General features: G+C 36.1%; 1 protein-coding gene and 1 long non-coding RNA gene across 4 annotated transcripts; one reads left to right on the forward strand and one right to left on the reverse strand.

Annotated features, from left to right (window-relative positions):
- Positions 1-3983: 3983 nt before the first annotated feature.
- Positions 3984-22169, reverse strand: LOC137071813 (uncharacterized). Of its 3 annotated transcripts, XM_067440013.1 has the most exons (21): positions 21563-22169; positions 21328-21478; positions 20691-20802; positions 15768-15845; positions 15607-15648; positions 15082-15465; positions 14898-14999; positions 14559-14791; positions 14143-14318; positions 13962-14055; positions 13725-13854; positions 13415-13635; positions 13301-13334; positions 12659-12742; positions 12488-12579; positions 11528-11645; positions 11189-11293; positions 10870-11034; positions 8446-8628; positions 5176-5284; positions 3984-4960 (listed from the first exon to the last, which is right to left on the reverse strand). In XM_067440013.1, exons 2-21 carry the CDS (start codon positions 21469-21471, stop codon positions 4849-4851), a joined length of 2718 nt encoding a protein of 905 aa, XP_067296114.1. In that variant the 5' UTR covers positions 21472-21478; positions 21563-22169; the 3' UTR covers positions 3984-4848. The 3 variants fall into 3 exon arrangements, with proteins under 3 accessions (XP_067296114.1, XP_067296113.1, XP_067296115.1); XM_067440012.1 differs by having other exon boundaries at positions 21328-22169; XM_067440014.1 differs by having other exon boundaries at positions 4823-4960; positions 5176-5258; positions 21328-22169.
- Positions 17288-19566, forward strand: LOC137071812 (uncharacterized). Its single transcript, XR_010904503.1, has 5 exons — positions 17288-17385; positions 17793-17865; positions 18258-18352; positions 18947-19025; positions 19288-19566. It is a non-coding gene; the product is annotated as an uncharacterized lncRNA (long non-coding RNA).
- Positions 22170-22580: the final 411 nt, after the last annotated feature.

Consider the following 22580-nt stretch of genomic DNA (forward strand, 5'->3'; position numbering starts at 1 on the left):
TGTTGCGAGCAGTAGGCTAATCTATCAGCTGCCTCAGCTCGTCAGAAATGCCTTTGTGGTGGTATAATAACTAGCCTACTTTGTTTTTAATGTCAAAGTAGTTATATTTCGTTTCGTTTATTTTTTAAGTTCATTTAGAAAAATGTTTGGAGCAATTTTTGTTTGTTAAATTAAAGTTTTAATTTTTTTATGTGACGACCCAGTGAGTTAACCGCATGTTTAATAGCCTAGTCTCTCAAACCAACTCTTGAATTGTCTTGCCTATATAAACTTTAATTTAACAAACAAAATTAGGATAATAAAAAACGAAACGAAAAATAACTACTTTGACATTAAAAACAAAACTGAACTATTTTAATGGCTGCAACAATGTAAAAAATAAAATAAATAAATAAAAAACACCAGCCCTCGGGCTGAGAACTTTGATAAGCTGTCGGTTTTTACAAAGGAAAATGACTAAAATAGTAACTCACAGTGACTTGGATAAGTAACTTTAATCTGATTACTGGTTTGGAAATAGTAACGCGTTAGATTACTCGTTACTGGAAAAAAGTAGTCAGATTAGAGTAACGCGTTACTATGTAACGCGTTACTGGCATCACTGCCTACGAGCCAGCGCTTTGATGGGGGTAGCCTGTTACTTTCGCTCTCTCCCTCTCTCTCTCTCTCACGCTCTTCCGGTAGAATTGTCCGTAAGGCCCATACAAGGAAATTCCGCCCCCATTAACGTCAAAGGGGACGCATGATCGCAAAAAACTTGCCGAAACTTATGACTAACCGGAAGTAGTATTTTTGACAAAGAAATACTCCCATCAAACGTCCACCTTAACTTTTGAAACTTTGTCCATGTTTAGTATGGGAATCCAAGTCTTTAACAGTGTAAAAAGATCAGTATGCATGAAACAGCATTTCACCCCCCCCCTTTAAACAGGACAATATTGCAACAAAAAAAAAATATTTGGCTGTACCGTCATTCTGGAGTGATGTTATAAGCTTATTTTAATTTATCAGCGACAAATTGGCAAACCTTGAGATAAGCAGAGAGACTAACTCTCTAACTCTTAGTGTGGATGCCACTCTTTTTATGATGTAACGAGTACATCAGGTGTTATGGAAAGTGTTCCTGGTTCCGGCTGACCTAGTTAATGCAGCCTAACAATCAGTCAATTGATTTGAATAATGTAAGTATGTGTATACCATAGTAAAGAGATGCGTTTTAGTCTAGATTTAAACTGACAGAGTGTGTCTGCTTCCTGAACAATGCTAGGAAGACTGTTCCAGAGTTTAGGTGCTAAATAGGAAAAGGATCGACCGCCTGTAGTTGATTTAGATATTCTAGATATTATCAACTGGCCAGAGTTTTGGGACCGCAATAGACATGATGGAGTATAATGTGTTAAAATTTTAAAGCTCGCTTAAGTACTGGGGAGCTAATAATAATTAAAGCTCGCTTAAGTACTGGGGAGCTAAACCATTTAGTGCTTCTTTGTAAATAATAAGTAAGATTTTAAAATGTATGCAATGTTTAATAGGGAGCCAGTGCAGTGTTGACAGAACTGGACTAATATGATCGTACTTCCTGGTTCTAGTAAGAACTCGAGCTGCTGCGTTTTGGACTAGTTGGAGTTTGTTTATTAAGCGAGTAGGGCAACCACCCAGTAGAGCATTACAATAATCTAGCCTTGAGCTCATGAACGCATGTACTAACTGTTCAACATTTTGAATTGAGAGCATGTGCCGTAATTTAGATATATTTTTCAACCGTGTATCACATGAAATACGTTCTGAGGAAACTATTTTGCAAATCGCAATTACGTTACATGCCAACATATAAGCAGTGCTATTACGTTGGTCCTTAACCTAATATAAGCAGTGCTATTACGTTGGTCTTTAACCTAATATAGCCAATTTACTGCAGTGCTATTACGTTTGTCCTGAACATAATACATCCAAAGCAGGTTTCTTTTCATACATAGCAGCTAATGCTGTTCATTTTGTTTTAATTATTTACTCCCTTTTTTCTCAGCGGGCTACAAAATATTATCTATGTCAGGGGGAGTCAAAGGCGGAACCCAGATAATTTTTATTTGGCCCTCCAACTGGTTTTTGATGTTTAAAACCCCTCGCAATCTGATATCAAAGTCCCCGCAAAGGTTTAGCGCTTTCAGCGGTGAGTTTAACAACGCACGTGATCATGCAGCGGTGAATTTAACAACGCTCAACTGCAGGTAAAATGGCATTCAGAGGTAAGTTTGACCAAAACAACCCTCAACTGCAGACAAAACGATATTAAAAGGTGAGTTTAACAACGCTCTAAGACGCTTGCAAGTAAGCAGTTTTAGCGTTTTCTTGTCATAGGTAGGACCGGTAACGTGCACAGACCTGGGGGGGGGGGGGGGGGGTTATGCCAACGTTACATTAGCTCACAACTATTAGCCAACATTATAAATGTAAATAGATTTATTTATTTATTTTAAGTTCTGCTGTGGCTTTGTTTGGGATTTTTTTATATTAAAATAAATGGGGAATTTTTAAAAGCCACGCCCATCTTGTTACTCTGTACTCATCAGTACTCATCAGTATATATATATATATATATATTATTATTATTATTATTTTTTTTTTTATTATTATTTTTATATTAGATGCCAAGGTATCAAAAATACAAGTACATAACACAATTGCAAAAGTTACATACAATTAAATAATAATAAAAGTAAACCGCCATGCATATAGACATAGGCCTATAAAACAGAAAGAAGATTTTAACAGAATTAATAAAAAAGTTTAAACAAATTTGTTGTCAAATTTGTTAAATTTGTTTGTGGAAACAAGTGCATTTCCCCCTTGACGTACGTGTAGGAAATAGCATTGAATTTTAGGCTAACTACTTGCATTTTCATTCAACAGCTTGAATGTAAACCCCAAACTAATATGGAGACAAACGGTTAATTCCCTTTTTTTTTTTTTTTTTTAAGTGATAAAGAATATGTATAATTTAATGTTAGATGTGAGATTTTGAATAGGCTATTCTTTTAGATCTATTCATGGGACCTATATGCAACGTTTGATTACGTTCTTCAACTTTAGTATATAACTGCATCCAAATATATAATGTATTGGTTAAGCCTAAAAATATGATTAGGCCTATTATTCATCATGGGACGACATGACTAGTCAATCCTGTATATTTCATGATACAATTTATATAATTTTTATTCATTTTTGATCAGCTAATATACAGTATTTAGGACGTGAATTTGCGGAACCCACATACATCTCTGATCCAACCTTTACTGTCATTGGATCCAACTAACGTGTGTCAATGAGTTATTAGTGTGTGCGCGCACCATGGTGCGCAAAAAAAAAAAAAACAACAACACCAACAACCCATATGGTGCGCACTTACTCTTCTTCGTTTGATTTCAGTAGTCCAGACAGCCCTCCGACAAACAGCGCCCCGTGCTGTGTCTGCGACCACTGCGCACTTTTGTCACTACTAGAATGTTGTGCAGATACAGATTGTACGAAATAAATACATGACTAAAGTAAACCCATTTAAAAACTGTATTATACTACTAGACTATATCTAGACTGCAATTAAAAAAAATATAGAGAAACATTATGTGTTTGACCAATTACATCATTGAGAAACCAAGGTGATTTGATTCTACAAATAAATTAAAAAGTACCCATAATAATGCTTCCAAATTTCACCTTTTGTTAGACATTTAGATTTGACTTAAGTCAAAACATTGTCCAAAAGAGCATAATACAGTATACAGGCCTGTTCTTTTGATACTTATATTATGACCTCAACACTTATGCACAAAGATATATTTATTAATGCCTATACAAAGTAAATGTCCAGTATAATGAACCATATAACGCTCATTTAAAAAATGGAAAATGAACAAATGAATGATTTACTTTTTTATTTGCAATGATTCAAATTACAATGGCAAATTGATTAGATGGGTCTATCTAGTTTTACCTTGGACAGGGTGATACAAACATGCACTTTATTTAAAATGGGTTCCTTAAGCAAAATACATTTAAAAGATAAAAAAATTAAAAAAGATTACAAGATTTAAAAAATACATTTAAAAGATAGAACATTAAAAACAACTTACCACAGTAATTTGTACATATTCATATTTCTTTAGCATTATATAGATGTATTCTGCTACTTTTGTTTTATTATTCTACTACAAAGATTTGTATCAACCGAGAAAGAAAACATAACCAAGGATTGCACTATAAAAGTACAACCTGATTCTGAAAAAGTTGACATTATTGAAAATGCAAAAAAAAAAAAAAAAAAATTCTTTTGAAAATTCAGTTCACTCAAATTACATGCCTTTGAGTATTTCATTTATTTTAGAAAATACTCACTCATTTTAAATCTGATGACTGCAACACAGTCAAGTTACACATGAAATTACACAAAATTACACATTAATTGCACGGAGGGATAGAAAAAGAAAGAAATACAGATAAGATACAGGATGAGAGGGCAACACAGTAAAGGTGTAGGTATATGTACAATTATTGCAGCACAATCAAACAGAGAGGTAGAAGAAGTGGGTGTATAAAGTGACAAGGCAACTACCTTAGTAGTAAATTAACAATGGGCGTAATTGTCCACTACAAATGTAGTGCAAATGGCATATACAATGAACAGGCAGAAGCTCTAAAAGACTTCTTAGGAAATAAAAAAAAGTACTGACTGCTGAGTATTGTTAATCACAACTTTTGTCAGCCAGGAGCTAGTAGGAAAGTACCTGAGCATTAGGAGAAGGTTGCAGAGTTTTATCATTAGTGATCTAGTACATTATTTATCCTCACTCAGTCTTCATCGGATGAATTAATGTCATCATGGAGGTAAGGAAATTCCTCACAAACTGCTTCTCCATCTTCCTCATCAATTGAGAGAACACTTGGATCCACCACAATCTGCCTGTGATAAAGTGAACACAGGTTAATTGAAATGATAAATATCTTGCATTCTCACTGTCTCAGTCCTGTTGAGCTCATAAAATTACACTATTTTAGTAACTAAATATTTTACTTTGTAACTTTCACACAATGTAATACCAAAAGTATGTCTACAAAGAAAGATTAAACTATTTTACAAGGTACAGTACAAGACAGGGACCGAACATGAGCACTCACCTATATTTTGACTTCACCTCACTCATGTGATGTTGTAGATCACTCAATCTTGCCAACATAATGCAGCACAGTCCCTCGTATGCCTCCACAGACATGTTAGTAGGACAGACTTAAAAAGTTTAAAGATTGGTTAGGGGCAAATGTATCCTACTGCAGCTTTTTACAGACACATTCAATGTCCCTATTTCTGTCCTGATGATCTTTGCTAGGTTAATATATCAGCATTAATACCAGTCATTAGCTCATTCATTGAATATGGCTACATATATCTTACTTAAAGGTGCTGTATGTAGCTTTTTTACCAAAACAAATTCTTTTTTTATTAGCTGTGTGTGAAGGAGTTGTAATCTCACATTAAAATTATCCCCTTTGCGGGTTTTGCTATAACTTCTAAAAGCAAGTATTCTTATTTTTATGTGAAGGTCCCGGGTCAGATTTACCGCCAGTAACGTCACCTGCATGTGCGCTCTGACTAAAAGCCTACTGTAAAATAGTTTGGATTTACCTACTGTAAAATAGTTTGGATTTACCTACTGTAAAATAGTTTGGATTTACCTACTGTAAAATAGTTTGGAAATAAGCATGGAGAAACCTTATCTACAAACCTAGAATGTACATTTCCTGAAGAAAGTGTGAAGTGGTGCTTGCAGTGGCAAAATTCGGCATGGTTGATAGGGTTCCATACTTATCATAGTAACATTACATGGAGCATTAGTTCAACGTCAAGCTGATAAAAGTAGCCTATTGTAACGTTGAGTTTCCAGCATGTTGTGTGGGATGCTTTGTGTGTTGCGTCTCAGTCTGGCCGGTACACAGAGTGCTCGCTCATAAATTCGAGCACGTGTGAGCATGCGCTTGTAAACTTATTGATTGCAATCTGAAACATCACCGCTGGAGGTTGCTAAAAACTACATACAGCTCCTTCAAGTAATTATATGCATATATTGCATGTACAGGTCCTTCTCAAAAAATTAGCATATTGTGATGAAGTTCATTATTTTCCATAATGTAATGATAAAAATTAAACTTTCATATATTTTAGATTCATTGCACACCAACTGAAATATTTCAGGTCTCTTATTTTTTTAATACTGATGATTTTGGCATACAGCTCGTGAAAACGTCTCGGTTACGTATGGTAACCCTCGTTCCCTGAAGGAGGGAACGGAGACGTACGTCAGACTAGAACGACGAAATGGGATCACTTCTGGGAGCCCCTATCAGCTTCGAGATATAGAAAACGTGCATATCGCGCCTCGCTGCGCGGGTATAAAGCGGAAGCGATCGCCACGCACTGTTGTTTTTCACTGAGGAGCCAAACCCTTGGCTCGAACTGCAGTGATGGTACAGCAACTGTGGCGACGGGAAAAAGAAACACGCCCACCGAACCAACTGTGTGTGGTGTGTGTGTGTGTGTGTGTGTGTGTGTGTGTGTGTGTGTGTGTGTGTGTGTGTGGTGCAATTTGCTCAGTTTCTCAGTTTGCTGTGAAAACAGCAGCTCTCTCAGCAGCAGTGAGATCGCGGTCGCGCTGTCTTGTGCCGTCTGGCCAACACAAGAGCAAATTTCCCCCGGCACACGCTTTCTCTCTCTCTCTTGCTAGATACAAGGCAGTCAGATGCTTCATCAACGCCATTGGCTCCGAAGTGAATGACAACAGTGCGTGGCGATCACTTCCGCTTTATACTCGCGCAGCGGGGCGGGGTGCGATATGCAAAGCACGCACGTCAATGTTCATTGGCCCGTTTTCTATATCTCGAAGCTGATAGGGGCTTCCAGAAGTGATCCCAATTCGTCGGTCTAGTCCGACGTACGTCGTACGTGACTGACTGGAAGGGAAGGCAAAATTCCTGTCTCAAAAAATTGCACATCATGACAAGGTTCTCTAAACGAGCTATTAACCTAATCATCTGAATCAACTAATGAACTCTAAACACCTGCAAAAGATTCCTGAGGCTTTTAAAAACTCCCAGCCTGGTTCATTACTCAAAACCACAATTATGGGTAAGACTGCCGACCTGACTGCTGTCCAGAAGGCCATCATTGACACCCTCAAGCGAGAGAGTAAGACACAGAAATAAATTTCTGAACGAATAGGCTGTTCCCAGAGTGCTGTATCAAGGCACTTCAGTGGGAAGTCTGTGGGAAGGACCGATTCCAGACCTTGGGGGACCTGCGGAAGCAGTGGACTGAGTCTGGAGTAGAAACATCCAGAGCCACCGTGCACAGGGGTGTGCAGGAAATGGGCTACAGGTGCCGCATTCCCAGGTCAAGCCACTTTTGGGCTACAGAGAAGCAGCACTGGACTGTTGCTCAGTGGTCCAAAGTACTTTTTTCGGATGAAAGCAAATTTTGCATGTCATTTGGAAATCAAGGTGCCAGAGTCTGGAGGAAGACTGGGGAGAAGGAAATGCCAAAATGCCTGAAGTCCAGTGTCAAGTACCCACAGTCAGTGATGGTCTGGGGTGCCATGTCAGCGGCTGGTGTTGGTCCACTGTGTTTTATCAAGGGCAGGGTCAATGCAGCTCGCTATCAGGAGATTTTGGAGCACTTCATGCTTCCTTCCATCTGCTGAAAATTTTTTCAGCACGACCTGGCACTTGCTCACAGTGCCAAAACCACTGGTAAATGGTTTACTGACCATGGTATTACTGTGCTCAATTGGCCTGCCAACTCTCCTGACCTGAACCCCATAGAGAATCTGTGGGATATTGTGAAGAGAAAGTTGAGAGACGCAAGACCCAACACTCTGGATGAGCTTAAGGCCGCTATCGAAGCATCCTGGGCCTCCAGAACACCTCAGCAGTGCCACAGGCTGATCGCCTCCATGCTACTCCGCATTGAAGCAGTCATTTCTGCAAAAGGATTCCTGACCAAGTATTGAGTGCATAACTGAACATAATTATTTGAAGGTTGACTTTTTGTATTAAATACACTTTTCCTTTATTGGTCGGATGAAATATGCTAATTTTTTTAGATTTCATGATTTGGGGTTTCATGAGCTGTATGCCAAAATCATCAGTATTAAAACAATAAAAGACCTGAAATATTTCAGTTGGTGTGCAATGATTCAAAAATATATGAAAGTTTAATTTTTATCATTACATTATGGAAAATAATGAACTTTATCACAATATGCACATTTTTTGAGAAGGACCTGTACATGCATGTAGTTTTTTTTTAGACCAAATGGCATGAAAAAGAAAGACCTGTTAGTGTTTACTCCATAAAACTGTCAAATTACTGTTTTAGAGACAGTAATGAATACTTACTTCCTTCTTTCAAGTCACCTCTGACCAACTTTATATCATCACCTAATGTCTTGGAGACACTAGCCAGGAACTGCCAGTGTTGTTTCATCTCTTTAATGAGAATAGTCTTTTCTTCTTTTAAACGAGACAACAGCATTATCTTGTCAAACACAATCTTCTTTTGTGTCAAGGGCACAGTGGATTCTGTAAAGAAAAGACAAAAAAGATTGACCGACAGTAAAAGGCCTTGCAATGTTATATAAAACTACATACCGTATTTTCCGGACTATAAGTCACACCAGAGTATAAATCGCACTTACATTTCAAGGCCCTTTAAATAAACACTTTACTGGTCACCAAAGGCATGCTTATAATTTTATGCTAGTTAAAATGAGTGTTTTCCCAAGTGACCAGCCAGACGAGTAAAAAAAACTGTGACTAATAGTCTGTAAAATACGGTAATAGTGGTAAACAGATGCACTACAAGTCATTTGTCCCAAGCCATGTAGCATTTTAAATGCTTATGTCACAAAAGTGATGTATCACTTTAAAAAGCATTTGAAGTTATTTTGTGAAGTTGTTTAATTATCTTTAGGTTGCTATGTAATTGTTTGTGGTTGTGTTGAACTAGTTCTGTTACAAACTTTGTCAGCACATTTGAATAAAAATAAAAACTAGGATCACTTTATTCTCAATAATAAAAAAAGCAAATAAAACGAGCCAAGTCCGCAAGTCTTTTATTTTTATTTATACACATATACATACACATATATATATATACATGTATAATATATTTATCCAAGCTGTTTATTTTTTTTTACAAGTCCGCAAGTTTTGCAGTCAAGCTTCATGTCGAACAATTTTATTTTCACTTCTGTTGCAGGACTGTTCGATTAAAAGATGAAACTCCATTAACTGCATCTGTAATATTCTGCCAAGCATTTTTACCTAAAGCATTTAGGTAAAAGCATTATTACCTAAAAAAAATCATTTTTTTAGGACCTGATAGGCCTACCACGTACGCTTGAAAATAAAATGTGGCGTTTTGAATAAACTTCTTATAATAAAACATTTCTGATCTGAAAAATTTCTCTTCTTCATTCACTTTTGAGAAGACATGTTGAAATCCTTCGTTTCGTGTCATAATTTGATGCCCATATATAGTTGTCAGTTGGTTTTAATGGGCGGGATTTATGGTAATTGAGAGAATGAGCATGCACACGCGTCCCATTTACGACTGATTGGAATTCGTTAACCTACACACACATTTCACTATCACATCTGACGTTTACGAAGTATTTGTGAATCAGGAGAAGAATTTTAGAGAATGTCTCTTTACGCGCAAATCACTGACATACTTACTTGTATATTTACGAATGTTTCATGAATCAGACCCAATGTTCAGTCAAATGGCCGTTTGAATTGAAGTGATACCTGCATTGCTATGATGGCATCAAAACTGCTATTCCTAAAACACTAAAAAGGCTCAACATAACATTCAACTTTTCTCTAAGAACTAAAGCATTGAGAACATTGTTTGTGTACACAGAGTTTACTAAAAATAAATGTTTTTTACAACTCAATGTAGCTTTTTTTCTTTCCAGCCGCCTCTATGTTGACAGTTTAAAAGTGTCGATCTTAGAATGCAAATGAACAGACTCCATATTAGGAACTATAAGGTCACTACAAGGTATTGTTTTTCACTAACAACAAAACAACAAATTACCCATGCATTTATATGGAACTAAACTTTAGGAGCTTTTTCATGTTTACTCTTCTCCCTGTTACTTTGCAATCAGAGATCGACACTTTTTGACTGGAAAAATGGCAGAATCACGAACTGCTAAAATAATTTTTACAAAACCTTGCATTTTTGTAAACTTTTTGAACACAAACAACATTCTCAATGTTCGAGTTCATGTCTAGAGCCCTTGGTGATACTTTGAAAAAAGTGTCATGTTATGTTGAGCCTTTTTTGGGTTTTAGGAATAACAATTTTTATGCCATCATAGCAATGATTCACTTCAATTCAAACGGCTATGTGACCGAACAATGAGACCACAATAAATCTTAAACGTGGCTTTTACATCTAAATTATGCTATTAATGAAAAGGTTGACTCGAATACCTAAAAAAAAAAACCACCATAGGTAAAATTTTGGCTAGAGTTACACTTTTCTTTCATTGTACACTTTTTTTTTTTTACCATTTTCTGTTGAATGTGCTGTAATTGTTATTCTTAATAATGTTTCTTGTAATTATATTTTACATATTCTGTCCACAAGGCTCAGCTGTAAAAGAGACCAAGGATACTTTTGGAGCCTGATTCTCTCTTTATAAATACATGTAACATAAATCTAAACTACATGGAATCTAATTGTGCACTATTGTGGTAAGTGAAGACTAATACTGTGTTATCAATAACATTTCCTGTTCCAATCTCTACCTGTTTCCCAAGGCCATATTGAAAAGTCTTGTGCTAAAAGGGTGTCTGCTGGATCCACAGCCTCTGCATTTGAGACCAGAGCATTGTATGATGTTATGGCCTCTTCTAGTTTGCTCTTCTCTTTAGCAATGGCAGATCGCTTGCGTCGCCTGTCTTTGTTGCTGTCTACAAGGAGGTACCACATGAACACAGATTTCAGAAAAATATATTTTTAATAAAGTACACACATTATGAAATTTCCATTCAGATTTTCACATTCTTTCACAAGAATGTGTAGCATCCTACAAAATTAATTTAAAAAAAAAACTCAATCACAAACCTGTCTCTCTGTACAGCTCCATTTTCTTTTGGTGGATTTTAAGGACCAAGCCTTCCATTAGACGCTGCAGCCCCTGTGGATCATGTGAACTGATGGTACTCGGAGCTGTTTGCAAACAAAACGATAAGCGTACAAACATAATTTTCAAAAAGTTATACATTTCACAAATGGAAGGGCGTAGGAGCGGGTGGGAAAGGGGGACATGATTCCTAGTGGCAGTTAATGTGGTCCCACCCAATAAAAACAACAATTGTTGATTTGAGTCTCCCTCAATATCAAACTCATTCCTACACCCTTGCACACATGACATGATTTCTTTAGATTTAGTAACAAACTTACTTGATGCTGCCCACAATTGGACATCTGTGACCCACTGCTGAAGATCTTCACTTGTTTTGTTCAGGTGGGATTTGGTCATCTCAATCTCCCCTGCCACCTCAGCTGTTCTCTTTAATGTCTGTAACATACATGAAGTTATACTTATAATGCAAACAGTGTTGAGTCAAGTTCTTGAAAAGTTTATTTTAGTTAATTTTCTGAGTTCACAAGTTTTGGGATGTCCCTAATAGAATGTCTCATATTGTAACCTTTTTTAAATACTTTTTTAAAAAGTTTGTATGTACTTATGAAGTTATATTTGCAGTTATAAGTATCAAACACCAAGTAAATAGCATTTTGCAAGCTCTTTTCTCAGTAGTTCTGCTAAAAACAGGTCAATTTTGGTCTGTCTAATTAATGTTCACGAGCCTTTCTTCTGATTTGCCAATTTGAAAGACACACAAGCAGGCAGCCACAGGGAACAAGCTGTAGTGTGTGCAGGGACTGAAGGAGGAGCCTAGGCATTTGTGATAGCTCAAAATGCAGGAATTCAAAATGGCTCGTTTTCAGGCACAGGTTCTAAATCTGTTCCAAATATAGGCAGTGTGCGTTTGTCTGACAATCGTCAATGTAGACACTTAGAAGGAAAATACATATTACCTAGACCTTCATTATGATAATAAAAGCCAGAAAATGTTGATTTTGACAATATGTGACCTTTAAGACAAAATTATCAGGTTTATTGAGTTCATATCTTACTGGTGACCATGATTGATATTTTCTTTACTCTTTGTATTTGTTTTATAGAACACTGTTAAGATATGAACTCCGTTTACACGATTATTTTGTCTAAATTAGGGACTTCCCAAAACTTGTGAACTCAGAAAATTAACTAAAACGGACTTTTCAAGAACTTAACCCAACACTGAACGCAAAGGTTTTTCTAAATTAGAATAAACAAAAACATAATACCAAATGTACCTTTAAATATCTTTGAGCAAGATAATTGTGAAGATTTAACTTTTTCCTTAGGTTCCATCCACGAACATGGATAGTGATCATATCTGTGCGTGCTGAGAAAAAAAAAAAAACATGTCCATTTTAAATATTGCACATATTTAACAATGACTTTAATTAAACCCAACGACTCACCAGATTTGGTCATATATTTTGTTGTCAATGCAACACGAGACATAAAAGAATTGACTGCTTCCACTTCCTCCCCAACAGTCAAACCTGCATTAGTAGGAAATTTAAAAAAAAATTAAGGAAAAGATCCATCAGGGTACGAGTGGCATAGTGGTCAAAGTTGCTGCCATGCAGAACAAATGATGTCATGATAGTCAGCAGTTCGATCCTGACTATAGTTTCTCTGACTTTGCCAGGATCTTCAAAGTCCAGCAGAAACAATGCAACATTTAACATACAAGAGTGAAGTGATAATGACACAACAACAGTACTAAGAGGGGCCCAAAAACATTATATACCATTGTAAATGTTAGCAATTTCCTTTAAAAGTGTAACTTAAATTACGATATGGACATTTAACCTGTCTATGAGAATAATCCAATGACAGGTTTATCAGTAGATACTCTAAAGCAAGGGTCTTAAAACCGGTTCCACAGAGGGCCTAGTGTATGCTTGTTTTTGGTCTTTCCCTTCAATTAGTGACCAATTAAGATCCTAACCAATTAGTGACCTACTTATTCTGCTACAAGGTTAAAGAGAAAACCTGCATACACTAGACCCTCAATGGAATAGGTTTGAGACCACTGCTGTAAAGTTAAAACTCACCAGCTCCCTCTTGGTTGCGGCCACCCCACTCCACCTGTTAAAATAAAAAAATTACTCATATAATAATCATTATGAATTTAGAATTAAAAATAAATATATAATCAATACAATTACCTCGCATTTGGTTGAATGACCTTTTGCATGCATAACGGATAAGAATGGTCGCATTTGCAAAAGATACTCTAGATCAGGAAAGGCCTCACACACTCTTTTTAAGTATGGGTAATATTTGCACATTACATCAGTGCAGACAAACTCAATCTTTTGTGTCTTGCCAAGCTCTTTTTGAAGATAAAGAGGGTATGCAAACACTTCTCCACGGTACATCTGTAGTCCTGTTACAAAAGAGTTAGTTTAGAATTGTAGTATAATCAAAGACAAGAAAGTCTTGGTTAGCTTGGGTTCATCACAGTGCTGAACCTACCATTCAAAAGAATGCAGTGTCTACAGACTGAAATCATCACACCCTCTTCATCAAGTTTTGATTGAGACTTCTTGTTAGACTCACTACCAGCTTTAAAGTGTGAGTTTCCACAAACGGGTCGGCGTGGTGACTAAGAGAATATTTTCACAAACAATTATTATTGTTAAATAAGTTGTACATAATAAAATTGTCTCTTATGACTGAAGCATTAATTGATTATATTTTTCCATAACTTACAGTTTTGATTTTGTCTCTAATAGTTTGCAAAAACTCTGCAACCTCTTCATTTTTGGCAAAGAAGGTTCCGTCAAAATATGGATTTTCATTTATCCTACAAAAATACAAAAACCACTGAATGGACTCTGACAGGTTTAGGTTTCTTTTAAAAGATAAATTACTTTACCCGTAATTAACTTACCCGTTGCGATTAAACCTGTACATTTTCCTGTTCCCATCAAGAGACACTGCCACCATATCCTGACTGCAAGCTGGACAGGAGAAATGGTCATCTCCAAGAAGTGTTTCCATCTCATGTCTACAGTACGTCCATTCCAGAAAACTGCGCTGAAAACAGTCCACTGATATTGTACCAACCTAGTAAACATAAAATAGACTAGTTATGGTGAGAGTTGCTTAAGAAGTAACAGATACATTTTTGCATTGTACTATACAGTACAACCTGACTTCTCCTAATCATGATTCCACAACATTTCCTTTCCTTGTACACCTAGCCACGACTTTCTTATTTATAAAGCAAACCTTTATGTCAATGGCTATAACCCCCCTCACCCATTTATCCTCTACATTATTACATTTTGTTTAAATCTGACTTACTCTGCCAGAACGCATTGAGCGGCTTTGTAGCATTCTCACAAAGGCCTGTCTGGAAAGGCCAGGTGCCGTGACTTTAAAGTCTTCAAAGGTACTGAACAGGTCGACAGTGTAAACTGTTTGAAACTCAATGGTTCCAGGCCAGTATCCATTTAATATAAGGTCTTTGACCTCAGGTGTCCATGATTTTAGGCAAGACTTACAGGTTACCAAGGGAAGGGAGAGATCATAGCGACCTGTTGGGTCAAACAGAGATGTTCCTCACAACCATCCATTCAACTATACAAAGCCTTTGTATTTGCTTTACACATTTTATGTTTTAAGTTAAACAAAGGTAAGCACCATAAATATTTATGAAGATAACGGCACGACCAGCATTCACCGAAACATCCTCAACACCACAACAGCAAATCTTGTTGGGCAAAGTGATCGGTAGGAGACAATCTGGAATAACAGACATCAATAGTAATTGTAACAGTTTACACTTGATATGTAATGTAATCCAATCCATATAGTGGTCACATACCTTGCTCACTAACTACATGTTCACCAGTCCTGTCTTTTGTAACGATGCATTTCGGTGACATGGCTTTGTAAAAGCCTCCCACAAATGACTCCCTGTTGTGTAGAACAAACTGGTGATGCACTGACACATCACAGTTACTGCAATAGAGTTCTTTGGGGAGGCAGTCTCTGCATCGAATAACAGCCTCTTCCACATGACACTGTTGGCAAGCTTGTTGAGGTGTCCTTCTGCTTGTTAACATGGCTTGTAAAAGATGTGGTCTTGATTTTTGCCACTTTTCATCACACAGCTCATGCCGCAAACCCCAGGTCCGTACGTTGCAGGTTTCTGATGGATAAATGTCTGGGCTGTCTAAGCTCTCCTTGAGTTCTTGAATATTTTTGTCTTTAGAGAGGGATAAATGGAGTTAAAGTATTTCACAGTTTTTTCCAGCCCTGTACTGAATGGCGTCAGCCATAGAATTTGTATATCCTGTAAAATACAAAATTAGTTTGTACATATATTGTATCAGACATTGTCTCTTACCAATCAATTGAAGTGTCTCCTCAAACCGTCGAGGTGAAGTGCCTGTGTAGGAATGCATACAATAGGTACACAATACAGTCAGCAAGAATACATGCAGTGCTAAAATGTACAACAGTTGTGCATGTTGTTAGATATAAAAATTAATAATAGTACATTCTCACCATCTGTTGTATCAGCAATGTCTTCTGATGAATCTTCATATTGAGGTCGTGTCGACCTCATTCGACATTCAGATGTGACTGGACAATCATATGAAAACTTTAGAGATTGTCTAAAAATGCATGACAATTTAGAGGAATGCCGCTTATAATTGACACAACACATACCCACCCAGCACCAGACGTCTTTTAGACGTTGTTTTTTGGGCTAATTCAAGTCGGCCCGTCATGGCCTTCATTTGGCCCAAAAAAAGACGTTGAAAATTGGGCTCTGTTTGGTCCGTCGGATTTGGTCCAAATTTAGCCCAAAAAAAGACGTTGAAAATTGGGCTCGGTTTGGTCCGTCGGAGTTGGTCCAAATTTAGCCCAAAAAAGACGTTGAAAATTGGGCTCTGTTTGGTCCGTCTGATTTGGTCCAAATTTAGCCCAAAAAAAGACGTTGCACATTGGGCTCTGTTTGGTCCGTCTGATTTGGTCCAAATTTAGCCCAAAAAAAGACGTTGCACATTGGGCTCTGTTTGGTCCGTCTGATTTGGTCCAAATTTAGCCCAAAAAAAGACGTTGAAAATTGGGCTCTGTTTGGTCCGTCTGATTTGGTCCAAATTTAGCCCAAAAAAAGACGTTGCACATTGGGCTCTGTTTGGTCCGTCTGATTTGGTCCAAATTTAGCCCAAAAAAAGACGTTGCACATTGGGCTCTGTTTGGTCCGTCTGATTTGGTCCAAATTTAGCCCAAAAAAAGACGTTGTACATTGGGCTCTGTTTGGTCCGTCTGATTTGGTCCAAATATAGCCCAAAAAAAGACGTTAAACACTGGGCTCTGTTTTCTCCAAATTTAGCCCAAGTAAATGTGCGTCTGTTTCGACCACATAAACATAATTAATCAGTCTACTAAAGCAAGTGAAAAAATAGACTGTTGTATATTATAGGCTACATCTATTTCTGAACTTTTGTTAACAATCACTACATTCAGCCTTTAATATAATGCATCCATAAAAACATATTAGCCTACATATCACAGTTTAGACTGCAATAAACCACACTTATAGCCTATTAATAAATTAATTTTAATTGCACCCGTAATTTATTCACATAGGTTATATTTGAAGTGCACTGTTAAATATATTGAAATCCATTTCAAAATATATAATTAAAAATACATACAAGTTGTTCTACTAGGCTACATCTGCAACAGTAGGCTGTATGTCTTATGTATAGATTTTAATCAGCATTTTTGCTATTTTATTTCTACACGTAGCCTATACATTTCAAAAGCTATATTATATTAGCTATATTATAAAACTGATCGTTTTTCATTCTCAATACAGCTTTATTCTCTTTCCATTTACAGGTTGATGCTAGAATTAGGCCTGCTATCCACTTAATAATGTATCAAGTTTCAGGACATTTTATCTGGTTATCAAATTATTAACTTTATTAATTCGACATTTATGCATTTATGTAAATGCTACGTGACTTCTGCGCGTTTTAATGGGCGCGCGCGCTGAACATTCGCGTCACATTTGAACTGGAGCAGAGGGCGTTACCATAGAAACGGAGCTACGCAACTCAACTGACAAGCAGCAAAACTCCGTCTCTCATTGTTGTTTGCATAATTTCAGGTAAGTTTAGTGCCTACAATTACACAAATAGTACATACAAATGTTCCTTACACTTTTCATGTGTATGACACGCTTCCGTTGAATATTACGTTATAGAAATGGTTTAAGTTAACGTTAGTATCTTTGGAAAAAGTTCGTTAGCATCTTAACCGTTAGGCTATAACGTTAACTACAGGCAGGTTAAAGCTCTTGTTAATGGAAGTTGGGGCTTTTAAAATCACATTTTATGTGTAGATGAGATATTTTGATAGTTTTGTTTGGAAGTAAGCTAATTAATTTAACCTAAAATATGAACTGTACGGTTAATCGGTGACGTCATTTAAACAGCATGAAAATGAGCTGATTTCATACACGTTATGATCTTACGTTGTACACTAATACTGATACAATTTGTTCTGTGATTCCAGAAGAAGAAAAAACCCTCTACCTACCGCATATATTTTATAATTTCCAATGGGAAGTACAGACAGAAGGAAACAGGTGATCTGAGAAAGCACTTTGAACTTCATATGCATTTTTTCACAATATAACGTTATATCAAAAATGAATATACATCATATTTCATCTATATCACCATGCATCTGTAAATTTCTTTTGCAAATATATATATATAGTTATTTTAAAAAAAGGCTTTAATGTACAAACATAAGTGACACTGTGTTAGTATTATTAAATAAGTAAACCAAAAAAAATTAATTCTATTTTTTATATATATATATATATATATATATATATATATATATATATTATATATATATATATATATATATATCTGTAAATTACTTTTTCTATTCTGCGTTTGTGCTGCTATAATTTATTTATAATAAACCTTACATTGAATAGGCTACTAAATATTTTTGTCTCTGTGACAGATGTTCGTAGATTCTTCCTTGCTGATGGCCGTGCTCTAAAGTTGGAGCATACCCCTGTCGAAGAACATCTCTAGACATTATGTTCCATATGACTGGTAAGTTATACCAAAGTCCCTTTAAGACAAGTCCTTTCGCACAGTGGTCATCTTTAAAACGCTTCTCGGGTATGCAAGAGCAGCTCCTATCTCTTTGAATAAAGGGAAGGTTTTTATGTAACAGTATTTATTATTATGTACTGTAAATAGCATTAGAAATACATCATTAATATCTATGTATATATGTATATTAATATCTATCTATCTATCTATCTATCTATCTATCTATCTATCTATCTATCTATCTATCTATCTATCTATCTATCTATCTATCTATCTATCTATCTGTCTATCTTGTTCATTAATATCAGTAGTGTGTATATATAGTCAACGATCTGTAGTGAGCCACTGTTCTTACCAGTGCCCGAATTCATAAACACAATATACTAATTCACAACCTAGGAAACTATGAAGCTGATTGAGACGTATCCTTTATGACACTGGACCTTGAGGGTCAAGAGTTGAGAACCCCTCACATACTAATTAGTCAATAATCACTGATGAAGAATGAGTACACTTTAATTTGCACAGAAATATGAAATATTTTGGAATAATCAGTGATGTTGTCATCTTGTTTCCCTTTTGTTTGTACAGCTAAATAAAACCACAGGCCACTGCATCTTTTTACAGTGTGTGCAGGTTCCCAGTTTCAATTGATGATGATGACATGAGGGTGAGTACAAGATGACCATATTTCCAGTGTACCATCCTTTTCAGTAGTTTACTTTTTTGTAGTACTTGCATAGTTATTTTAATTGTACAACATTTGCAATGTAGAGAAAGTAACAAAACGGTGTTGAAAATTTTAGTAAATTATTCTCATGCTATTAATCATGTTCAGTCTTTTGTGCCCTCAGGTGGAAACTAACAGACAACCATTGTTTTGTTTTGTGTTAACATTTACATTTGGGTTATTGTTTTCTTTCTCTCTTTAGATGCTGGAGAAAAACAGCCAGGCTAAAGTATTCAAAGTGGAAGCTTCTGTCGTGGTTCAATAATCCAGATTGGGATGGTGGAAGGAGCAGAAGAACAAGCGGTTTATTGATATGTTGACTGATTTACCTAATGTATAACATTTAACCAAAACATTTCATCACCCACCTTTATGTTGTTCCAAACTGTGAGAATTTTATTCATCTTCTTTTTAATTAAATCTGAGAGATTTCTGTCCTTCCATTTCATAGTTTATCTCAGAAAGGTAGTAAAGACATCAAAGTAACCCACTTGGTTTAACCTCGATTTTATGAAGCAACGTGAATGCTTTGTGTGTGCAAAAATAATCAGCATATTTTTTCACAAAATATATATATCCGATGCATGTTCATGAGAGCACCACAATGCATCCGTGTTGTGTTGGCTTGAGGCATGCTTGTGAACATGCTTCAGAGATACATCATTTGTGAACAAAAATGTTTTGTTTTATGTGCACAGAAGGCATCTGCTAAAACTTCATTTGTGTTCTGCACTAAAGTCTTACGGGTTTGGAGCTGCACAGGGGTAATTAATGACAATCTTAATTGTTGGGTGAACAATCTTTAATGAGTTCTTTGTGTTTATAATTGGTCATTGTTCTGTTTTATAAAGTTTTAATATTTTGAAAAAAAATATTCAGAAAAGATGGATTAATTTGATCAAAAGTTACAGTAAATGCTTAAACTGTGTGTGTGTGTGTGTGTGTGTGTGTGTGTGTGTGTGTGTGTGTGTGTGTGTGTGTGTGTGTGTGTGTGTGTGTGTGTATAAAATCTGCTCTTTTGAAAGTTTTATTTAAAGAATGCTGAAAAACTATCATGGTTTCCACAAAAATATGAAGAAGCACAACTGTTTTCAGCATTGATACTAATAAATGATTCTTAAGGCATCAAATCAAGAATGATTTTTGAAGGATCATGTGACACTGAAGAGTTCAGCTTTGATAACAGGTATAAATTAGATTTTACATATAGAAAAGTTATTTTTTGTAATAATAGTTCACACAATTATTGTTTTTACACTGTTTGATGAAAATTGTTTTTGATGTGTCAATAAACACATAGTTTGTGTACTCTTGTGTATTGTCTTATTTTGACATTAATTAAAATATTATATAATCGTCTTTTTCAGGCCTAATTTCAACCGTTAATATGCGGTTGAAATTAGGCCTGAAAAAGACGTCTTTTCAACTTTCACTTTACAATCAGATTTAGACGCAAGTGGGACGTCCTTGTATATACGTCTTTTCAACGACCTGAAAAAGACGTCTTTTCACCTTTCACTTTTCAACCAAATTTTAACGTTGTTTAAACGTCTGGCAATGTCGTCTTTTCGACGTCTTTTCAACGAGTTTTTGCTGGGTGGGTACTATCTCTTGAGGGAGTTCGATTCTCAATTGTTAATCGTCCCAACTGGTCCCTCTTTCTCCACCGCACTGAGTCAATGTTCTTGCGCTTACATTTGGCCTTACATGGATCCTTCTGGAATAAATGTATTGATTAATAAATTGCAGCTAAATGCAATTGTACTCATTGAATTGTCTAGTATGCAAATAAATGGCAACAGTTATCATTTTTATAATTGCATTCGTTTTGAGAATGTGCCTAGTTACATTTATTTATACTTGAGTAAATCAAGTTCATATTTGGGTTCAGATGGGTAACTTAAATCTATGCTCAAAAGCATTTCTCAAGAATATATCTGTAAAAGTTATTCATTGGAGTCCATTAAATATAACAAAAATTGATATCTCACAAGAAAGGCACCGCAAATGTTCATGCAGCAATGTCCAACATAACATTAACATATAACAGTTGTTCCCAACATTTGTATGTGACTGTAGCCAAAGTACCTCTTTAGTAACCTAATATTAATTGTACTATGCCTACGTGTCTTGAACTAAGGGGCTAACGTTACAGCTGTTTGTGAAACACTGACCTAAAACACTTATAAATTTTGGCTACCACTCCTTTTGGCTAACATAACGTATATTCTTCTTTGCTTACCTTTTCATGTACTTTGTCTCTTAATTCGGAACTAATTATATCAATTAGCCGACTATCAACATAATCGTTCACGTCTCCAGTGAGTGTAGAAACGTTCGGCCCATCAAGAGGAATCTGTTTCTGTAGTCTTTTCCTTCTTGCCATGTCACGTCTACAACAGAAATACGCAATATTTTACGTTTGCTTATTTTTAGATGTTGTCTAGTCTATTCAATATATCGTTCAAATGTTTTACCTCTCGGATTAAACTCGCAGTGGTGTATCTTCATATATGCCGCCGGCGTCATAGATAGATATGGCCCGCGTAAACCCCACTTCCGGAAAATTAGGGTTCAGGTTCAAATGGCACATTACAAAATTATTTCCCGTTTCATTGAATATATTAGCTAGATTTCTATTTTTCCAGTATTGTACAAAACATATAAAAAACATTTAAAAAAAATATTAACAACATGTCCAAAACATATACAAAATAAAATGTATGTCTTACATTTACCTGTGATAAGCGAATAGGTATATAGGCCTATTTTATAATTGTTTATAGAATTGGCATCATTTAAATTGCGAACTGTCAACGAAACTGCTTGAGTAACATCCTGGCCTGACAACAGATTACTCTGTGGTCTCTTCAGCCTGTTAAATCCTCATTAGTTTTTGTTGTTGCTGTAGTTTTTGGTGTTTTATTTAAAGAATACAACACCCTTACAAAAACACATGAATTTCACATGTGAACGCATGTGATCACATGTGGATGCATGTGAAGTGTATAAAAACCAAATGTAATTTATTGTGACACATTGCTATATTGCAACATGTGAAATCATGGGAATCACTTGAACACACATTTGAATCATTGGCGTAATTTAACACCCCCCCCCCCCCCCCCATAAAAAATCAAAACTGGCCAGTGCAAACCCTTATCATAATGATGAATGAAAATGATTAACTTAGATCTCAATCCCCCCAATGTGGAACCCAAAGTTACACCCTTAGTGTGAACACAGGTGTGAATGTGAAGTGTTTAAAAACCACACGTGATCACATGTGCTTTTTCACATATGAAATGCATTTGGGTTTTTTCTGTAAAGGGGCAATTTTGACCTTAGGCCTCTTGCCTGGGAAATCTGTCTGTTGCTAAAGCCAAACCTTCCATGGGTGCTGCATGCTAACCCTAAGCATTTGACAATACAGTGCATGCACAATCATGTTTATTGTAGATGATGTGCACATTGCTTCCTAAATGTAAAGGAACT

This window comes from Pseudorasbora parva, chromosome 3, assembly GCF_024679245.1.
Source record: "Pseudorasbora parva isolate DD20220531a chromosome 3, ASM2467924v1, whole genome shotgun sequence".
NCBI classification, from domain to species: Eukaryota; Metazoa; Chordata; class Actinopteri; order Cypriniformes; family Gobionidae; genus Pseudorasbora; species Pseudorasbora parva.

What these genes read in the sequence shown, in the direction of transcription:
- LOC137071813 (XM_067440013.1), bottom strand. Translation starts at nt 21,471, where the DNA reads ATGGCAAGAAGGAAAAGACTACAGAAACAGATTCCTCTTGATGGGCCG. An exon ending in GTCATTCAACCAAATGCGAG is followed by an intron (nt 13,335 to 13,414) that starts GTAATTGTATTG and finishes TTATTTTAACAG; the next exon opens with GTGGAGTGGGGTGGCCGCAA. An exon ending in AATATGGCCTTGGGAAACAG is followed by an intron (nt 8,629 to 10,869) that starts GTAGAGATTGGA and finishes TTTTCTTTACAG; the next exon opens with AATCCACTGTGCCCTTGACA.